The following is an 18,882-nucleotide window of genomic DNA, read 5'->3' as shown; positions in this document are numbered from 1 at the left end:
CTGACAGTCTGTAATAGTGCAACAAGATCATCCAGTTTATTACTTATACTCTGTGCATTGAGATATAACACCTTGAGTGTTGCATTTGCTACCCTTTTTTGATTCTGCATCTGGAATGCACCGATACGCACCCTGCTGGCCGTAATTTTGTCCTATCATCTGCCTGCCCTCCTTGATAGTCTGATCGCACGCTACCTTTTGCTTTTTTTTTGCAATCTGTCCTATTGAGTCCCTTCACTCCAGTTCCCATCCACCTGCCAAATTAGTTTAAGCCCTTCCCAGCAGCTCTAACAAACCTGCCTGTGAGAAAATTGGTCCCCTTTGGGTTCAGGTGCAACCCATCCCTTTTGTATGGGTCATACCTCTCCAAGAACCTGAAGCCCTGCCCCCTGCACCAGCTTCTCAGCCACGCATTTATCTGCCAAATCATCCTGTTTCTACCCTCACTGGCATGTGGCACAGGTAGCAATGCAGAAATTGCTATCCTGGAGGTCCTGCTTTTTAGCTTTGTACCTAGCTCTCTAAATGTTGTCTTCATGACCTCCTTTGCTTTTCCTTCCTATGTCATTAGTACCAATATGTACCAAGACATCTGGCTATTCTCCCTCCACAAAATGTTATGGACACAGTCCAAGATGTCCTTGACCCTGGTACCTGGGAGGCAACATAGATAATGCAGCTAAATATGTGGCTAAGGAGATGGTGCAGGAGGGAGGGCTTCATGTTTGTGGACAATTGGGCTTTGTTCCAGGGAAGGTGGGACCTGTTCCAACGGGATGATTTGCACCTGAACTGGAGGGTGCTAACAACCTTGTGGGTAGGTTAGCTAGTGCTGCTCTGGGGTGGGTTTAAACTAGATTTTCAGGGGGAGGGGAACCAAAGGGTTAGAGCAGATAGTGACATGGAGGAGGATAAAGGTCATGTGAAGACTGCATGTATGGACAGAAATCAAAGGTTTGTATATGATAGAAATGTTCTCAGGTGCCAAACTGAAGAGACTGGGGAAGAGGTGGCTGGCTCACAAATAGAGTAAGCTAGGAGACAGCGTGTGCGGGAGGATAGGCAGGTGATAGAGAAGGAATGTACTCAGACCGAAGGTTTGAGATCTGACTATTTTAACGCAAGGAGTGTTGTGAACAAAGTGGATGAGCTTAGAGCGTGGATCAGTACTTGGAGATATGATGTAGATAGATAGATAGATACTTTATTCATCCCCATGGGGAAATTCAACATTTTTTCCAATGTCCCATACACTTATTGTAGCAAAACTAATTACATACAATAATTAACTCAGTAAAAATATGATATGCATCTAAAAACACCCTCTCAAAAAGCATTAATAATAGCTTTTAAAAAGTTCTTAAGTAGTTTACTTAAATACATTGAGTCCTAACCCCGGCACTTTAACATATCTTACTCCTGGCGGTTGAATTGTAAAGCCGAATGGCATTGGGGAGTATTGATCTCTTCATCCTGTCTGAGGAGCATTGCATCGATAGCAACCTGTCACTGAAACTGCTTCTCTGTCTCTGGATGGTGCTATGTAGAGGATGTTCAGGGTTTTCCATAATTGACCGTAGCCTACTCAGCGCCCTTCGCTTTGCTACCGATGTTATACTCTCCAGTACTTTGCCCACGACAGAGCCCGCCTTCCTTACCAGCTTATTAAGACGTGAGGCGTCCCTCTTCTTAATGCTGCCTCCCCAACACGCCACCACAAAGAAGAGGGCGCTCTCCACAACTGACCTATAGAACATCTTCAGCATCTCACTACAAACATTGAATGATGCCAACCTTCTAAGGAAGTACAGTCGACTCTGTGCCTTCCTGCACAAGGCATCTGTGTTGGCAGTCCAGTCTAGCTTCTCGTCTAACCGTACTCCCAGATACTTGTAGGTCTTAACCTGCTCCACACATTCTCCATTAATGATCACTGGCTCGATATGAGGCCTAGATCTCCTAAAGTCCACCACCATCTCCTTGGTCTTGGTGATATTGAGACGCAGGTAGTTTGAGTTGCACCATATCACAAAGTCCTGTATCAGTTTCCTATACTCTTCCTCCTGTCCATTCCTGACACACCCCACTATGGCCGTGTCATCAGCGAACTTCTGCACATGGCAGGACTCCGAGTTATATTGGAAGTCTGATGTGTACAGGGTGAACAGGACCGGAGAGAGCATGGTCCCCTGCGGCGCTCCTGTGCTGCTGACCACCGTGTCAGACCTACAGTCTCCCAATCGCACATACTGAGGTCTATCTGTCAAGTAGTCCACTATCCAATCCACCATGTGAGAGTCTACTCCCATCTCCGTTAGTTTGTGCCTTAAGATCTTGGGCTGGATAGTGTTAAAGGCACTAGAGAAGTCCAGGAATGTAATCCTCACAGCACCACTGACCCCATCCAGGTGAGAGAGGGATTTGTGCAGCAAATACGTGATAGCATCCTCCACTCCCACCTTCTCCTTATACGCAAACTGAAGAGGATCCCGGGCGTGCCTGGTTTGTGGCCTCAGATTCTGTATTATCAGCCGCTCCATGGTCTTCATCACGTGCGACGTCAAGGCAACAGGTCTGAAGTCATTCAACTCCTTTGGTTGTGGTTTCTTCGGTACCGGGACAATACAGGATGTTTTCCACTGTCTGGGTACTCTTCTCTGCTCCAGGCTCATGTTGAAGATGCGCTGTAGTGGTTCTCCCAGCTCAGTCGCACAGGCCCTCAGTAATCGTGGGGATACTCCATCCGGTCCAGCCGCCTTGCTGGTACAGATCTTCCTCAGTTGACCTTCCACCTGTGCAACCGTAATCCCGGGCGTGAGCAAGGTCTTCTGTGAGTGGCTATTTTCCTGTGAGGGAAGTAAGAGGGAGGACGAGTAGAAAGACAAGCCTGGTATGGAGTTCTGCGGTGAGGATGAGATTGTGCTGTCGAACCTATTGAAGAAGTTGTTCAGCTGGTTCGCTTTCTCCACATCTCTACTTATGTTTGCCCCCCGCTTTGCACCGCATCCGGTGATGATCTTCATCCCATCCCACACCTCCTTCATGCCATTACAGAAACTTGGCTGGCTCAGGGACAGGAATGGTTACTTCAAGTGCCAGGTTTTAGATGTTTCAGAAAGGACGAGAAGGGAGGTAAAAGAGGTGGGGGTGTGGCACTGTTGATCAGAGATAGTGTCACAGCTGCAGAAAAGGTGGGCGCCATGGAGGGATTGTCTACAGAGTCTCTGTGGGTGGAGGTTAGGAACAGGAAGGGTCAGTAATTTTACTGGGTCTTTTTTTATAGGCCACCCAATAGTGACAGGGATATCGAAGAGCAGATAGGGAAATAGATGCTGGAAAGGTGTAATAAGAACAGAGTTGTCATGATAGGAGATTTTAATTTCCCAAATATAGATTGGCATCTCCCTAGAGCAAGGGGTTTAGATGGGGTGGAGTTTGTTAGGTGTGTTCAGGAACGTTTCTTGACACAGTATGTAGATAAGCCTACAAGAGCAGAGGCTGTACTTGATTTGGTATTGGGAAATGAACCTGGTCAGGTGTCAGATCTCTCAGTGGGAGAGCATTTTGGAGATAGTGATCATAATTCTGACTCCTTTACCATAGTATTGGAGAGAGATGGGAACAGACAAGTTAGAAAAGTGTTACAAAAGGTTCAGAAAGCTGGGTAATGTTGGAGATCTAGAAGATTATAAGGCTAACAGGAAGGATCTTAAGAGGGAAATTAGGAGAGCCAGAAGGGGCCATGAGAAGGCCTTGGCAGGAAGGATTAAGAAAAACCCCAAGGCATTCTACAAGTATGTGAAGAGCAGGAGGATAAGACGTGAAAGAATAGGACCTATCAAGTGTGAAAGGGGGAAAGTGTGTATGGAACCAGAGGAAATAGCAGAAGTACTTAATGAATACTTTGCTTCAGTATTCACTATGGAAAAAGATATTGGTGATAGTAGTGTCAACTTGTACCAGACTGAAAAGCTTGAGCATGTAGATATTAAGAAAGAGGATGTGCTGGAACATTTGGAAAGCATCAAGTTGGATAAGTCACCGGGCCTGGATGAGATGTACCCCAGGATACTGTGGGAGGTGAGGGAGGAGATTTCTGGCGATGATCTTTGCATCATCAATGGGGACAGGAGAGGTTCCAGAGGATTGGAGGGTTGTGAATGTCGTTCCTTTATTCAAGAAAGGGAGTAGAAATAGACCAGGAAATTATAGGCCAGTGAGTCTTACCTCAGTAGTTGGTCAGTTGATGGAGAAGATCCTGAGAGGCAGGATTTATGAACATTTGGAGAGGTATAATATGATTGGGAATAGCCAGCATGGCTTTGTCAAGGGCAGGTGGTGCCTTACGAGCCTGATTGAATTTTTTGATGATGTGACTAAATACATTGATGAGAGGTGACCTGATAGAGGTGTATAAGATGATGAGAGGCATTGATCGTGTGGATAGTCAGAGGCTTTTTCCTACGGCTGAAATGGTTGCTACAAGAGGACATAGGTTTAAGGTGTTGGGGAGTAGGTACAGAGGAGATGTCAGGGGTAACTTTTTTTTTTACTCAGAGAGTCATGAGTGTGTAGAATGGGCTGCCAGCAATGGTGGTAGAGATGGATACAAAAGGGTCTTTTAAGAGACTTTTGGATAGGTACACGGAGGTTAGAAAAGTAGAGGGCTACGGGTTAGCCTAGTAATTTCTAGGGCAGTGACATGTTTGGCACAACTTTGTGGTCCGAAGGGCCTGTATTGGCCTGTAGGTTTTCTATGTTTCTTTACCATTCAGGTGTCCCATTCACATCTACAGAATCTCTTGCCTGTTCGTCTGATTATTGAGTCCCTTGTCACTATTGCTTCCCTCTTTCCCTTTGCACCATGGACCCATGCTTATTGCCAGTAAACTGGGTCTCTGTGGTGTTCCCTTGGGAGGTCATTTTGTCCCGCCCCTCTCCCCCACTGCCCCACAACAGTATTCAAAAAGGTGTACTTATTACTAAAGGGAATGGCCATAGAGGTGCTCTGTGCTAACTGCCTATCCACCTTCCCATTCCTTCTGACTGTCACCCAGCTACCTGCCTCCGGCAGCTTGGGGGTAACTAATTCCCTGTACTACAATCAATGGTCTCCTCATTCCAGTATAAGCCAAAAGTCATCCAGCTGCTGCTCCAGATCTCTAACAGTGTCTTTAAGGAGCTGCAGCTGATGCACTTCACGTGATGTAGTTCCCTGGGAGTCTCTGGGTCTCCCGGGACTCCAACATCCAGCATGAAGAGCACACAACGGCCATTTAAACTACACTAAGTACCCCTGACACAGTAAGAAAAGGGGAAACTTAACAGAAACTTACCCGGACAACTTGCCCAGCTGTCAGCGGAAGCATGGAAAAAGGATTTTGTGTACATTGCACAATTTTCAGAGATGAAGGAGGAAGATGCACTTAAAATTTGAAAAAAAAAAATGTGGTTACTAAATATTTTAAATTAAAAACAAGATACTCAGCAGGTCAGGCCTCTTCTGTTGGAAGAGAAATCAATTCATTTGAATTCTGACAAAAAGTCTCTGATTTTTCGGTTGAGCTCTGACCAGTGATCAATCTAGACATCAGAAGTTTGAGAGGAGGGGATTTCTCTCAGGTCCACTGACCTGATCATGGCAGCATAATTGAGCTCTGGCCAGCAACCAGTCGGAATCTGGGGCTGATTAGTAAGAGCAATCTAAAGGAAGGCAGGCAGCAAACACTGCAGCCATCGCAGCAGCTATCGATCGGAGTGGACAGTTAGATTGGTCATCTTGAGTTTTTAGCTCTTTGAGGCTTCTGAGAAAGGCTTCAGTCAGAAAAAGCAAAGAAGAAAAGCTCTAGGTAATTTTTCTCCACTTCCCTTTATATCTGCTCAATTAGGACAGTGGAAATGCCAGGCAGGGTAGTTGAGTGCTCCTCTTGCGGGATGTGGGAAGGCAGGGTAACCTCCAGTGTCCCTGGTGACCGCAAGAAGTGCATCCAGCTGCAGCTTCTAACCAACTGCGTTAAGGAGTGGGGCTGGAACGGGAGGCTGAAGGGGTGATAGGTAGGACATGTAGAGGGGTAGTTACACCCAAGATGCAGGAAACTGGCTGACAGGAAGGAGAAAGGGTTTGAGCTGGTGCATAGTACCCCTGTGGCCATCCCCCTCAACACCAGGTATACGACTTTGGATACTTTTGGGGAGGGATGACCTAACAGAGAAAAGTCACAGCGGTCAAATCTCTGGCACTGAGTCTGCCTGTATAACTCAGAAGGTGAGAGAAGATGGCAGATGGAATTTAATGCAGACAAGTGCAAGGTTTTGCACTTCGGTAGGACCAACCAGAACAGATCTTACACAGTCATCAGTAGGGCACTGGGGAGTGTGGTAGAACAAAAGGATCTGGGAATACAGGTCCATCATTCGTTGAAAGTGGTGTCACAGATAGATAGGATCATAAAAAAAGCTTTTGGCACATTGGCCTTCATAAGTCAATGTAGTGAGTACAGGAGATGGGATGATATGTTAAAGTTGTATAAGATGTGTTGAAGCTTAATTTGGAGTTAATGTGCAGCTTTGGTCAACTGCCTACAGGAAAGAAGTAAACAAATTTGAACCAGTCCGATTAGGACTGTATTCTTAGAACATAGAAGATTAAGAGGAGATTTGAAAGGGATGTACAGATCATGAGGGGTATAAATGGGGTAAATGCAAGCAGCTTTTTCTACTGAGGTTGGATGGGACTACAACCAGAGGTCGTGGCTTAAGGCTGAAAAGTTTAAGGGGAACATGAGGGGAAACTTCTTCACTCAGACGGTCATGAGAGTGTGAAATGAGCTACCAGCATACAAGCTCGATTTCAACATTCAGGAGAAGTTTGGATAAGTACATGGATAGTGGGGTTTGGAGGGGGGTCCTGCTACAGGTTGATGGGAGTAAGCAGTTTAAATAGGTTTGCTGTGGACTAGATGGGCCGAAGATGTCTGTGCTGTACTTGAATATGATTCTAAGTGTTAATTCTGTTTTGCCTCCCACAGACATGATTTAACGTGCTGAGTGTTTCTAGCATTTTCTGTTTTTACTTTCCAAATAAATTTCTGATACAAGTGGGGGAAGGAATCTAAGGTTAAATAGATGAATTTTTTCTCATTTTAGAGCAGCTTGTGGTAAAGCCCCCTAGAGAACAGGCAATTTTAGATTTGATGTTTTGCAATGAGGCAGGCCAGATTAGGGAACTTGAGGTGATGGAATCATTAGGAGGCAGTGACTCTAACATGAGAGAATTCTTCCTGATCTTCGACAAGAAGAAGCTGAAATTGGATATAATTGTATTGCAATTGAGTAAAAGTAACTTCAGAGATATGAGGAGGATCTGTCTAAAGTTGATTAGAAGGGAATTGTAGCTGGGAAGACAGTGGGGCAGCAATAGCAGGAGTTTCTGGGAGTGGTAATTTTAGGAAACCCAGCAGAATTTCATCCCAGGGAAGAAGAAACATACTTAGAGAAGGGATGAGCAACTTTGGCTAACTGAGTAAGTCTGAGACAGCATGAAACCTAAAGAAGAGACGTACAATATGGCAAAGGTTAGTGGGAAACCAAAAAAAAAGCAAGAAAGCAGTGACACACAGACTCCATCTTTTTTTTCTTCAGTCCTGCTGAAGGGTCTCAGCCCAAAACATCGACTGCAGCTTTCATTAATGAGCAGGATGAAGGAACTGATGGCATTGTGGCCAAGTTTGCAGAGAATATACAGATAGATAAGGGCATAGATCATATTGCAGAGGCCAAGAGTCTGCACAAGTTCTTGGGATGGGTTGGGAGAATGGGCAAAGGAGTGGCAGATGGAATTCAGCTTGGGGATTATGTGCTTTGGTATAAAGAGTACATGGATAACACAACATTGTGGGCTGAAGGGCCTGTAATGAGCTGTAGATTGCTGACCCAAGGTGCGCTGACCCAAGAATGATCCCAGGAATCAAAAGCTTAACATGGGCTCAATGGAGTTCAGAAAGATTGAGAGGGGGAATCTCATTGAATCCTTACAGGTACTGAAATGCCTGGATAGAGTGGACTAGGAGAGTCTAGGATCATTAGGGCACAGCCTCAGAATAAAGAGACATCCCTTTAGAACTGAAGAGAATTACTTCTGTCAGAGGGTGGTGAATCTGTGGAATTCCTTTCCACAGACGTCCATTGAAATCAACTCATCGGATGTATTTAAAGAACAAAGAACGATACAGCACAGTACAGGCCATTTGGCCCACAGTTGTTGTGCAACCCTTAAACCCTGCCCCCCATTTAACTCTCCACCTTAAATTCCTTCATATACCTGTCTAGTAGCCTCATAAATTCCACTAGTTATCTGCCTCCACCACTGACTCAGGCAGTGCATTCCACACACCAACCACTCTCTGAGTAAAAATCCTTCCTCTGATATCCCCCTTTGAACTTTTCTCCCTTTACCTTAAAGCCATGTCCTCTTGTATTGAGCAGTGGTGCCCTGGGGAAGAGGTGCTGGCTGTCCACTCTATCTATTCCTCTTAATATCTTGTATACCTCTATCAAGTCTCCTCTCATCCTCCTCTCTAGAGAGTAAAACCCTAGCTCCATCAATCTCTGATCATAATGCATACTCTCTAAACCAGGCAGCATCCTAGTAAATCTCCTCTGTACCCTTTACAATACTTCCACATCCTTCCAGAACTGGACACAGTACTCCGTGTGGCCTAACCAGAGTTTTATAGAGCTGCATCATTGCCCCGCGACTCTTAAACTCTATCCCTTAGATAGCTAACACTCCATAAGCTTTCTTAACTACCCCATCTACCTGTGAGGCAACTTTTAGGGATCTGTGGACATGTATCCCCAGATCCCTCTACTCCTCCACACTACCAAGTATCCTGCCATTTGCGTTGTACTCTGCCTTGGAGTTTGTCCTTCCAAAGTGTACCACCTCATACTTCTCCGGGTTGAACTCCATCTGCCACTTCTCAGCCCACTTCTGCATCCTATCAATGTCTCTCTGCAATATTCGACAATCCTCTACACTATCCACAACACCACCAACCTTTGTGTCGTCTGCAAACTTGCCAACCCACCCTTCTACCCCCACATCCAGGTCATTAATAAAAATCACAAAAAGTAGAGATCCCAGAACCGATCCTTGTGGGACACCACTAGTCACAACCCTCCAATCCGAATGTACTCCCTCCACCACGACCCTCTGCCTTCTGCAGGCAAGCCAATCCTGGATCCCATGCCTTCTGACTTTCTGAATAAGCCTCCCATGTGGAACCTTATCAAATGCCTTACTAAAATCCATGTAGATCACATCCACTGCACTACCCTCATCTATATGCCTGGTCACCTCCTCAAAGAACTCTATCAGGCTTGTTAGACATGATCTGCCCTTCACAAAGCCATGCTGACTGTCCCTGATCAGACCATGATTCTCTAAATGCCCATAGATCCTATCTCTAAGAATCTTTTCCAACAGCTTTCCCACCACAGGCGTAAGGCTCACTGGTCTATAATTACTCGGACTATCCCTACTACCTTTTTTGAACAAGGGGACAACATTCGCCTCCCTCCAATCCTCCGGTACCATTGCCATGGACAACGAGGACCTAAAGATCCTAGCCAGAGGCTCAGCAATCTTTTCCCTCGCCTCGTGGAGCAACCTGGGGAATATTCCGTCAGGCCCCAGGGACTCACCTGTCCTAATGTATTTTAACAACTCCAACACCTCCTCTCCCTTAATATCAACATGCTCCAGAACATCAACATCACTCATATTGTCCTCACCATCACCAAGTTCCCTCTCCTTGGTGAATACCGAAGAGAAGTATTCATTGAGGACCTTGCTCACTTCCATAGCCTACAGGCACATCTTCCCACCCTTATCTCTAATCGGTCCTATCTTCACTCCTGTCAATCTTTTGTTCTTCACATTATTGAAGAATGCCTCTGGGTTTTCCTTTACCCTACTCGCCAAGGCCTTCTCATGCCCCCTTCTTGCTCTCCTCAGCCCCTTCTTAAGCTCCTTTCTTGCTACTCTCTATTCCTCAATAGACTCATCTGATCCTTGCTTCCTAAACCTTACGTATGCTGCCTTCTTCCATCTGACTAGATTCTCCACCTCACTTGTCACCCATGGTTCCTTCAACCTACTATTCTTTATCTTCCTCACCGGGACAAATTTATCCCTAACATCCTGCAAGAGATCCTTGAACGTCGACCACATGTCCATAGTACATTTCCCTGCAAAAGCATCATCCCAATGCACACCCACAAGTTCCAGCCTTATAGCCTCATAATTTGCCCTTCCCCAATTAAAAATTCTCCTGTCCTCTCTGATTCTGTCCTTTTCCATGATAATATTAAAGGCCAAGGAGCGGTGGTCACTGTCCCCCAGATGCTCACCCACTGAGAGATCTGTGACCTGACCTGGTTCGTTACCTAATACTAGATCTAGTATGGCATTCCCCCTGGTCGGCCTGTCAACGTACTGTGACAGGAATCCGTCCTGGATGCACTTGACAATCTCTGCCCTGTCTGAACCATTCGAACTAATCAGGTGCCACTCAATATTAGGGAAGTTAAAGTCACCCATGATGATAACCCTGTTATTTTTACACCTTTCCAAAATCTGCCTCCCAATCTGCTCCTCGGCATCCCTGCTGCGACCGGTATCCCTGCTTTAAGGCAGAGGATGATGGGTTCTAGATTTGTAAGGGGTTTAAGGTTGTGGGAGAATGGGGTTGAGAAGAAAAAAATCAGCCCTATTTAAATGACGGAACATGCTCGATGGGCCAAATGACCTAATTCTACTCCTATAAACTTTTTCTCTGGACTAAGTGGATAAGTTTTGAAGGACAAGCACAGGAACAATGTGCAGATTACAGCCTATTGAGTAGTTTGATCTTGAGCAGCTGTCTCCAGAATTCCGGTTTTGATGTTGCTTAGCTATGCAGTCTACCATCATAAAGTAAAGTTCTAAAATTGCAGTAGGCAAAGCTCAATGCTTTAAAGTTGAAACTTAGGATGGAATAGGTTTCCCTCAATATCAATACAGATAAGTTTGTAATCCCTTTGTACAAAACCGGTTTTGGTTTACTTATCATGCTAAATCAATAATGCTTTACTGCTCAAATGATGTCTTTAAAATTGTTTTAATTTCTTTTCTAGAAATTGAATGAAAACAAATACAAAAGTTTTGACGAGTTTAAAGCCGATGCCCAATTGCTTCTTCACAATACCATACTTTTCTATGGAGGTGAGATTATTCTTATATGCACTTAATTACTAATTAATTATTCTGCTTATTTGCATTGCAGTAGGCAGTTAATATTATTGGAATTAACCCACAATTCAATTCAAATTAGATGAACAGCATTCTAGTCCATCTGAATCCATGACAAAGTGATTTTTCCTTTGTGCTTGCTCTCTATTATCAGGGAAGGAATGAAGCTAGTTTTGGAAGGTGGGTGTCATCTTTAGCTACTCATGTGTTCTAGCTGCAGTTCTGATAGTCGTGCCAGGTTAGCTTTTGGGCCATCATTTGACAGCAATCCACTTTTTTTTGGAAAATTTTTAGTGCATCATCTTCCTTCATCTCAGGAGGAATCTGAATAACATGAAAATTTAATTTTGATTTTAGATATGTCATGGTGGAAAATAACGTATGCTTGTATTTTTCTGCTTATTTTCAACTGTTCTATTTTTTGTCAAATAAGAGTTACATTTTCATGAAGAATAAAAAATGACTCATTTGTACAATAGTGTAGAGCATTTAATATTGAAAGGAGAATGGATTCATATATAACCATATAATAACCATATAACAATCACAGCACGGAAACAGGCCATTCCGGCCCTCCTAGTCCGTGCCGAACTCTTAATCTCACCTAGTCCCACCTACCCGCACTCAGCCCATAACCCTCCACTCCTTTCCTGTCCATATACCTATCCAATTTTACCTTAAATGACACAACTGAACTGGCCTCTACTACTTCTACAGGAAGCTCATTCCACACAGCTATCACTCTCTGAGTAAAGAAATACCCCCTCGTGTTTCCCTTAAACTTTTGCCCCCTAAATCTCAAATCATGTCCTCTCGTTTGAATCTCCCCTACTCTTAATGGAAACAGCCTATTCACGTCAACTCTATCTATCCCTCTCAACATTTTAAATACCTCGATCAAATCCCCCCTCAACCTTCTACGCTCCAATGAATAGAGACCTAACTTGTTCAACCTTTCTCTGTAACTTAAGTGCTGAAACCCAGGTAACATCCTAGTAAATCGTCTCTGCACTGTCTCTAATTTATTGATATCTTTCCTATAATTCGGTGACCAGAACTGTACACAATATTCCAAGTTTGGCCTTACCAATGCCTTGTACAATTTTAACATTACATCCCAACTTCTGTACTCAATGCTCTGATTTATAAAGGCCAGCGTTCCAAAAGCCTTCTTCACCACCCTATCTACATGAGACTCCACCTTCAGGGAACTATGCACTGTTATTCCTAGATCTCTCTGTTCCACTGCATTCCTCAATGCCCTACCATTTACCCTGTATGTTCTATTTGGATTATTCCTGCCAAAATGTAGAACCTCACACTTCTCAGCATTAAACTCCATCTGCCAACGTTCAGCCCATTCTTCTAACCGGCATAAATCTCCCTGCAAGCTTTGAAAACCCACCTCATTATCCACAACACCTCCTACCTTAGTATCATCAGCATACTTACTAATCCAATTTACCACCCCATTATCCAGATCATTTATGTATATTACAAACAACATTGGGCCCAAAACAGATCCCTGAGGCACCCCGCTAGTCACCGGCCTCCATCCCGATAAACAATTATCCACCACTACTCTCTGGCATCTCCCACCTAGCCACTGTTGAATCCATTTTATTACTCCAGCATTAATACCTAACGACTGAACCTTCTTAACTAACCTTCCATGTGGAACTTTGTCAAAGGCCTTGCTGAAGTCCATATAGACTACATCCACTGCCTTACCCTCGTCAACATTCCTCGTAACTACTTCGTAACTACAAACTACTCGTAACAAAAAATATTTTGGGGAAAATATCCCAGTTGGCAAGTGTTGAAATTTTTTTTTTAATCTGCTCCAGCATCTGTGGAACCAAAGGAATTGTTGACATTTTGGGTCAAGTCACAGCATCAGGGCCCGACCCAAACATTTAGCTTCTGCAGATGTTCCTAGAACAGTTTGGGTTTTTTTTGCTCCAGATTCTAGTATCTGTAATTTGTTTTCATAGTTACAGAGCACTACAGCACAGAAAAGGGCCTTTCGGCTACTATTCTATCAAAACCCTCTCTGATTCTCCTATGCTCCAGGGAATAAAATCCTAACCTATGTAACCTTTCCCTATAACTCGCGTCCTCAAATCCTGGCAACATCCTTGTAAATTTCCGCTGTACTCCCTATAACTCCTGTCCTCAATACTTTGATTTATGAAGGCCAATGTGCCAAAGCTTTCTTTACAACCTTATCTACTTATGGCACCACTTTCAAGGAAAAATAGATCTGTATTATCAGATCCCTCTGTTCTACCGTACTCCTCAGTGACCTACCATTCACTGTGTAGGTCCTACCCTGGCTTGTCTTCCCAAAATGTGACCCCTCATACTTGCCTGCATTAAATTCCAACCCATTTTTCCAACTGGTCCAGATCTTGCTGCCAGCTTTGATAGCCTACTTTGCTGTCCCTTACATCTCCAGTCCTGGTGTCACTCACAAATGTCCTGATCTGGTGTGCTGAAACTTGCTGCTTTCTGTTTGTTTTGTAAATTTACATTGTGGCTTCATATGTAGCTGTTTATAACTCTGTCAACCCATCAGTTTTCTTTCTTTTATTTTGGTGCTCTGTGTATTCACATTATTATAAATGATAACTTGCTATTTCAAACAAAATTCTCTTCAGGCTATGGTGATCTCTCTAATGAAGGCTTCCTTATTTCCTTCATGCTTTCCTGTTTCATTCCAGAAGTGCTTTAAATGGTGACTGTAAACCATATGGAGCCCCAGACTCATTTATTACTGTTTTAAAATCCATTCGTTTTTTAACTATAGAAAGTAATTTTGGTTCCTCAGTTTTTTTTTTCTTTTGTGTTCCTTTTCCTCTTAATATGCTTGCCTTCTAATTTGGATTCCCTCTTTTTTAAATGCTGATTTATAGGAAGGAAAATACTTTGTAAGTTTTCCACAGCATTTTAATGTATAGTTACTGTTATAATGCTGAGAGCTATGATAACCAAATTGCTTGGTATTGCTCCCAAAGTAGAAAAGTTATTCAGAACACCAGGTGAGCTTCTCAACAAATGGATTGTTTCATGTACACTAGAATAGGCAAGGATTCAGATGACTTAACAATTCAGTTCCAAAATTAATGTTGGCCTAAACTTTGTGTTTGAATCTCTGGACCTGTAGTTTGTCTCTTGAGGCAAGAATGCTTCATTGGTCAGTTCTTTTTTTTCTAATTTCTTCCAGTCATTTGGCTAATTTTTCCATTGTAAGAAATATTGTATCGTGTTACTATAAGTAGTATAATTTTTGAATTGCCTCTCTCTTTTGGCAGCTGATAGTGACCAGGCAGAAGTAGCCAGGGCTCTGTTCAAAGACACTTGCCATGAGGTAAGCTGTAAAATATGAAGCAATTTAATAAAACAATAAATTTCTTGCCAAACTCAGTAGCTATACTTGGACCAATTTCTGTCAAGACAGTTATGGTACACAGCCACAAATCCTAGAATCCATCGGTGCTTATGCTAATGTAAAAACTGTATTTGAACTCATTTTTGCCAACATTCTCATCTACAGTTCATTATCCATCTGTGTGCAGTCAGAGGCATGGTTTTAATTATTCAGAGACATTTTAACTTATATGGAACACACATTGGATTTGGATGAGTGGCTGTCTAGAGCTTTTCTAATTCTACTTAATTGTACTTTAACTGGCTTTTCTTTAAAACTATTGTGAGATTAGGCACTTGAAATCCAACTGAGTCTTACAGGGCTCATGGTAGAAGTTAGTATGATACCATTTAATGTTCTAATTACCATTGTACTGTAGATTGGGGTCATTTGTAGCTGAAGTCCAAGATGCTGTTTCATATTTTAACAGATCTCAGTGTATAATTTGAAGCTTGTATTGGTCAATCAGTATACAAGGTAACATGACAGTAGTGGTTGAATCTCACCTACCTATTTATTCCTGAGGTTCAAGGCTGAGTAGTGATGAAAAGTGTCATAAAGATTGACCAGCTTACTGTAAGAATACCATGCCCTGAATTATTTCATAATATAGTGTATTTATACCTGATAGTCTTGTACAATCATCAGGCTTAAACCTGTGGAAAATAAAATTGAACCAATCATTTTAGAATTTTAGGTGGGGGGAGTTATTTTTTTTAACAAATTTTCCTCTTAATAATACTGAATTATCACAAGACCATAAGACATGGGTGAAGAATTAGGCCTTTCAGCCATCGAGTTCACTCTGCCATTTCATCATGGCTGATCTCAGATTTCATTCAACCCCATACACCTGCCCTCTCAACATATCCCATGATGCCCCGACCAATCAGGAATTTATCAACTTCTGCTTTAAATACACCCACAGACTTGGCCTCTACTCACCACTCTTTGAGCTAAAAAAAAAATTCCTTCTGTTCCAGAAGATCGCCCCTGTTCAACCACAATCTAACTTCAAAGTTCAAAATATATTTATTGTCAAAGTATGTATATGTTATACAGCCTTGAGATACATCTGCTAACAGGCAGCCACTAAACAAAGAAACCCTGTATATAAATAAGTAACACCCAATGTGCAGAGAATTTTTAAAATAAGATATGTCCATAAGAAACCAAAAAAGACCCATAAAAAGACTGTCAAACACCCAATGTGTAATGAAAAAAACACATAATGCAAACAGTAACTGCAAGCAAATAGTGTTTCTGATCTGATGAAAGAATAGTTCTCACATTGACTCTTGAATTGCATTGTTAAAGAATGTTCAAAATTCTCAGATCGGCAGTGTCTCTGGGGAGTGAAGAATACCTCAAAAATATAGATCTGCTTCCCTCTCCGTGGAGATTATTGCCCACTGAAGTTAAAAAAAATCTTAACAAAATTGCAGCTGTTGTGCTTTACAATTATAGTGTTACTAGACTTAATTAATAGTATTACCCAGCTTAATTTTATGTTCAATGATACTTTTATTTCAACTCCTCTTACATTTTCTGCCTCCCCTTTCCAAGGTGGATATCATTGTACCTTGGTTAATTTGAGTTGTAAAGTATTGAAATAAGACCATAAGTCTGTTCCACCATTCAGTCATGGGCTGATCCAATTCTTCCAGTCATCCCCACTCCCCCTTTCACCCCCTACCCTTTGATGCCCTGGCTAATCAAGAACCTATCTATCTCTGGCTTAAATACACCCAATGACTTGGTCTCCACTGTCGCTCGTAGCAACAGATTCCACAGATTTACCACACTCTGACTAAAGTAACTTCTCTGCATCTCAGTTCTAAAAGGACGTCCTTCAATCCTGAAGCCGTGCCCTCTTGTCCTAGAATGCCCTACCATGGGAAATAACTTTGCCATATCTAATCTGTTCATGCCTTTTAACATTCAGAATGTTTCTGAGATCCCCCCCTCCCCCTCCTTATTCTCCTGAACTCCAGGGAATAAGCTGCCAGACATTCTTCATATGGTAACCCTTTCATTCCTGGAATCATTCTCGTGAATCTTCTCTGAATCCTCTCCAATGTCAGTATATCCTTTCTAAAATAAGGAGCCCGAAACTGCACACAATACTCCACGTGCGGTCTCACAAGTGCCTTGCAGAGCCTTTACATCACATCCCTGCTCTTATATTCTATACCTCTAGAAGTGAATGCCAATGTTGCACCTGCCTTCTTCACAACCGAGTCAACCTGGAGGTTAACCTTTAGGGTATCCTGCACAAGGACTCCCAAGTCCCTTTGTATTTCTGCATTTTGAATTCTCTCCCCATCGAAATAATGTCTGCCCATTTATTTCTTCCACCATTTTAATACAATTTATTATGCATTGATATTGGTTTATTAGTGTCACATGCACTAAGCTATAGTGAAAAGCTTGCCTTGCATACTGTTTATTCAGATCAAATCATAATGTAGTGCATTGACTAGAATAAGATAAAATAAATTTTCACACATTTAAATATTAGCAAAGTTCGATCAAGAATTTTCATCATAATTAACTTAAAATTAAAGTAAGATTTTCTTAAACACGAGATTCTGCAGATGCTGGAAATCCAGAGCATCACACACAAAATGCTGTAGGAACTCAGAAGGTCAGGCAGCATCTATGGAAAAGAATAAAGAGTTGACGATTCGGGCCAAGGCCCTTCTACAGGACTGGAAAGGAAGAGGGAAAATACCGAAATAAGAATATGTGGGGATAGGAAGGAATACAAGCTAAAAGGTGATGGGTTAAGCTAGGTGGGGGAGGGAGGCTGAAGAAAGAAGCTGGGAGGTGACGGGTGGAAAAGATAGAGGGTTGCCAAAAAAGAAATTTGATGGGACAGGAGAATGAAATGTGGAAGAAGGGGGAGTAGGGGCACTGGGGGAGGTTGTAGGCAGGTGAGGAGAAAAGATGAGAGACTAGAGCTAGGGAATTGAAGAGGGCAGGGGAAGATTACCAGAAGTTAGAGAAACTGATGTTTCATGCCATCAGGTCGGAGGCTACTTTATTTTTTCTAACATTTTCAATAAAATGTTGTATAATATATAATTAAGGCAAAATAGCATTTTAATAATTTTGAAGCTCAGCACAGTTATTAAGGGTAAGTATCTTAAGGAAGAGAAGATTATTTACATAAAATAATTATTAACAGCTCAGGTTCTCCTGCATCTTGTGTTTCAGTCTCATTTTTTTGTATGTTTTGATGCAAAAATAGTTATTGAAAAAATATTTAATTAAAATTGTACGAAATATTCAGTGGGCAATCTATATTTATTTTCTCACTCTCCAAAAATGCTTCCTGACCACCAAATTTTGAACATTCTTTAAAATTTACAGTAGATGTAATTTCTACATTTCAGTAACTTAATTATAACTAATATTTTAATCAATTCAATTTATTAATCTAAGATATGATCAGGGATTTAAAGTGCTTCCAAGCTTTTTATTTTATTCATTAATTCTTTCATTTTCCAGTTAGCAGAACTTCAGCTCTGCAAGAATTGTTTCTACTTATCCAACGCACGACCAGAGAATTGGTTCTGCTATCCTTGTGTAAGTTGATTAATTGCTGCTTTTAAGTTTAATTGTTCACTCAATGTACTATTGGCATTGGAGACTGGATAATTTTATAATATTGAACATGTGGGGACAGTAGATACAATTTTATGTGAAGTTTATTCCATACTGACTTGTATCCAAAGATGGTAAAAGCTGCTTCATTAGTATGGGGTCTTCAATTACTTTTGCATATCATCCACATACTTTGAGTGTATACCATTTCTTTAAAATTTTTGTTTCATGTTATCAGTGTATATGCAGTGTTAATAGACTGGAAGCTTTGAAAATGGTGATCTAGGGACATAACGTACTACAAGAGTTGTCTTTTTTGAAATCTGGAATCCAAGTCATATGGTTACACTGACAGAATGCTAATATATTGTATCACTGCATTAAAGTTTGAGAATTAAAAGGTCAAAGCTCTCTATGCTTGCATGCGACACCTCGGAGTTTTTTGTGAGAGCATCAGGTATTTATAATTTCCTTCAGAGGATAAGAACCCATTGAAAAATTGCTCACAACTTTCAATAGGTACATTTAATGTCAGAAATATATACAATAT

At 42.0% G+C, this 18,882-nt stretch overlaps 1 protein-coding gene across 4 annotated transcripts in view; it reads left to right on the top strand.

The window, feature by feature from the left end:
- The window catches only part of zmynd11 (zinc finger, MYND-type containing 11), a 176,820-nt gene that overhangs the window by 116,595 nt on the left and 41,343 nt on the right, over window positions 1-18,882 (top strand). For all 4 annotated transcript variants that reach the window (XM_073054857.1, XM_073054856.1, XM_073054855.1 and 1 more), the window contains 3 exons: window positions 11,179-11,266; window positions 14,608-14,663; window positions 18,237-18,314. In XM_073054857.1, the coding sequence (XP_072910958.1) occupies window positions 11,179-11,266; window positions 14,608-14,663; window positions 18,237-18,314 (222 nt within the window). The remainder of the gene's footprint in view (window positions 1-11,178; window positions 11,267-14,607; window positions 14,664-18,236; window positions 18,315-18,882) is intronic.

This window comes from Hemitrygon akajei, chromosome 8 (genome assembly GCF_048418815.1).
Source record: "Hemitrygon akajei chromosome 8, sHemAka1.3, whole genome shotgun sequence".
NCBI lineage: Eukaryota > Metazoa > Chordata > Chondrichthyes > Myliobatiformes > Dasyatidae > Hemitrygon > Hemitrygon akajei.
The sequence above is the reverse complement of the archived record's forward strand: the minus strand, read 5'-3'. Positions and strand labels throughout refer to the sequence as shown.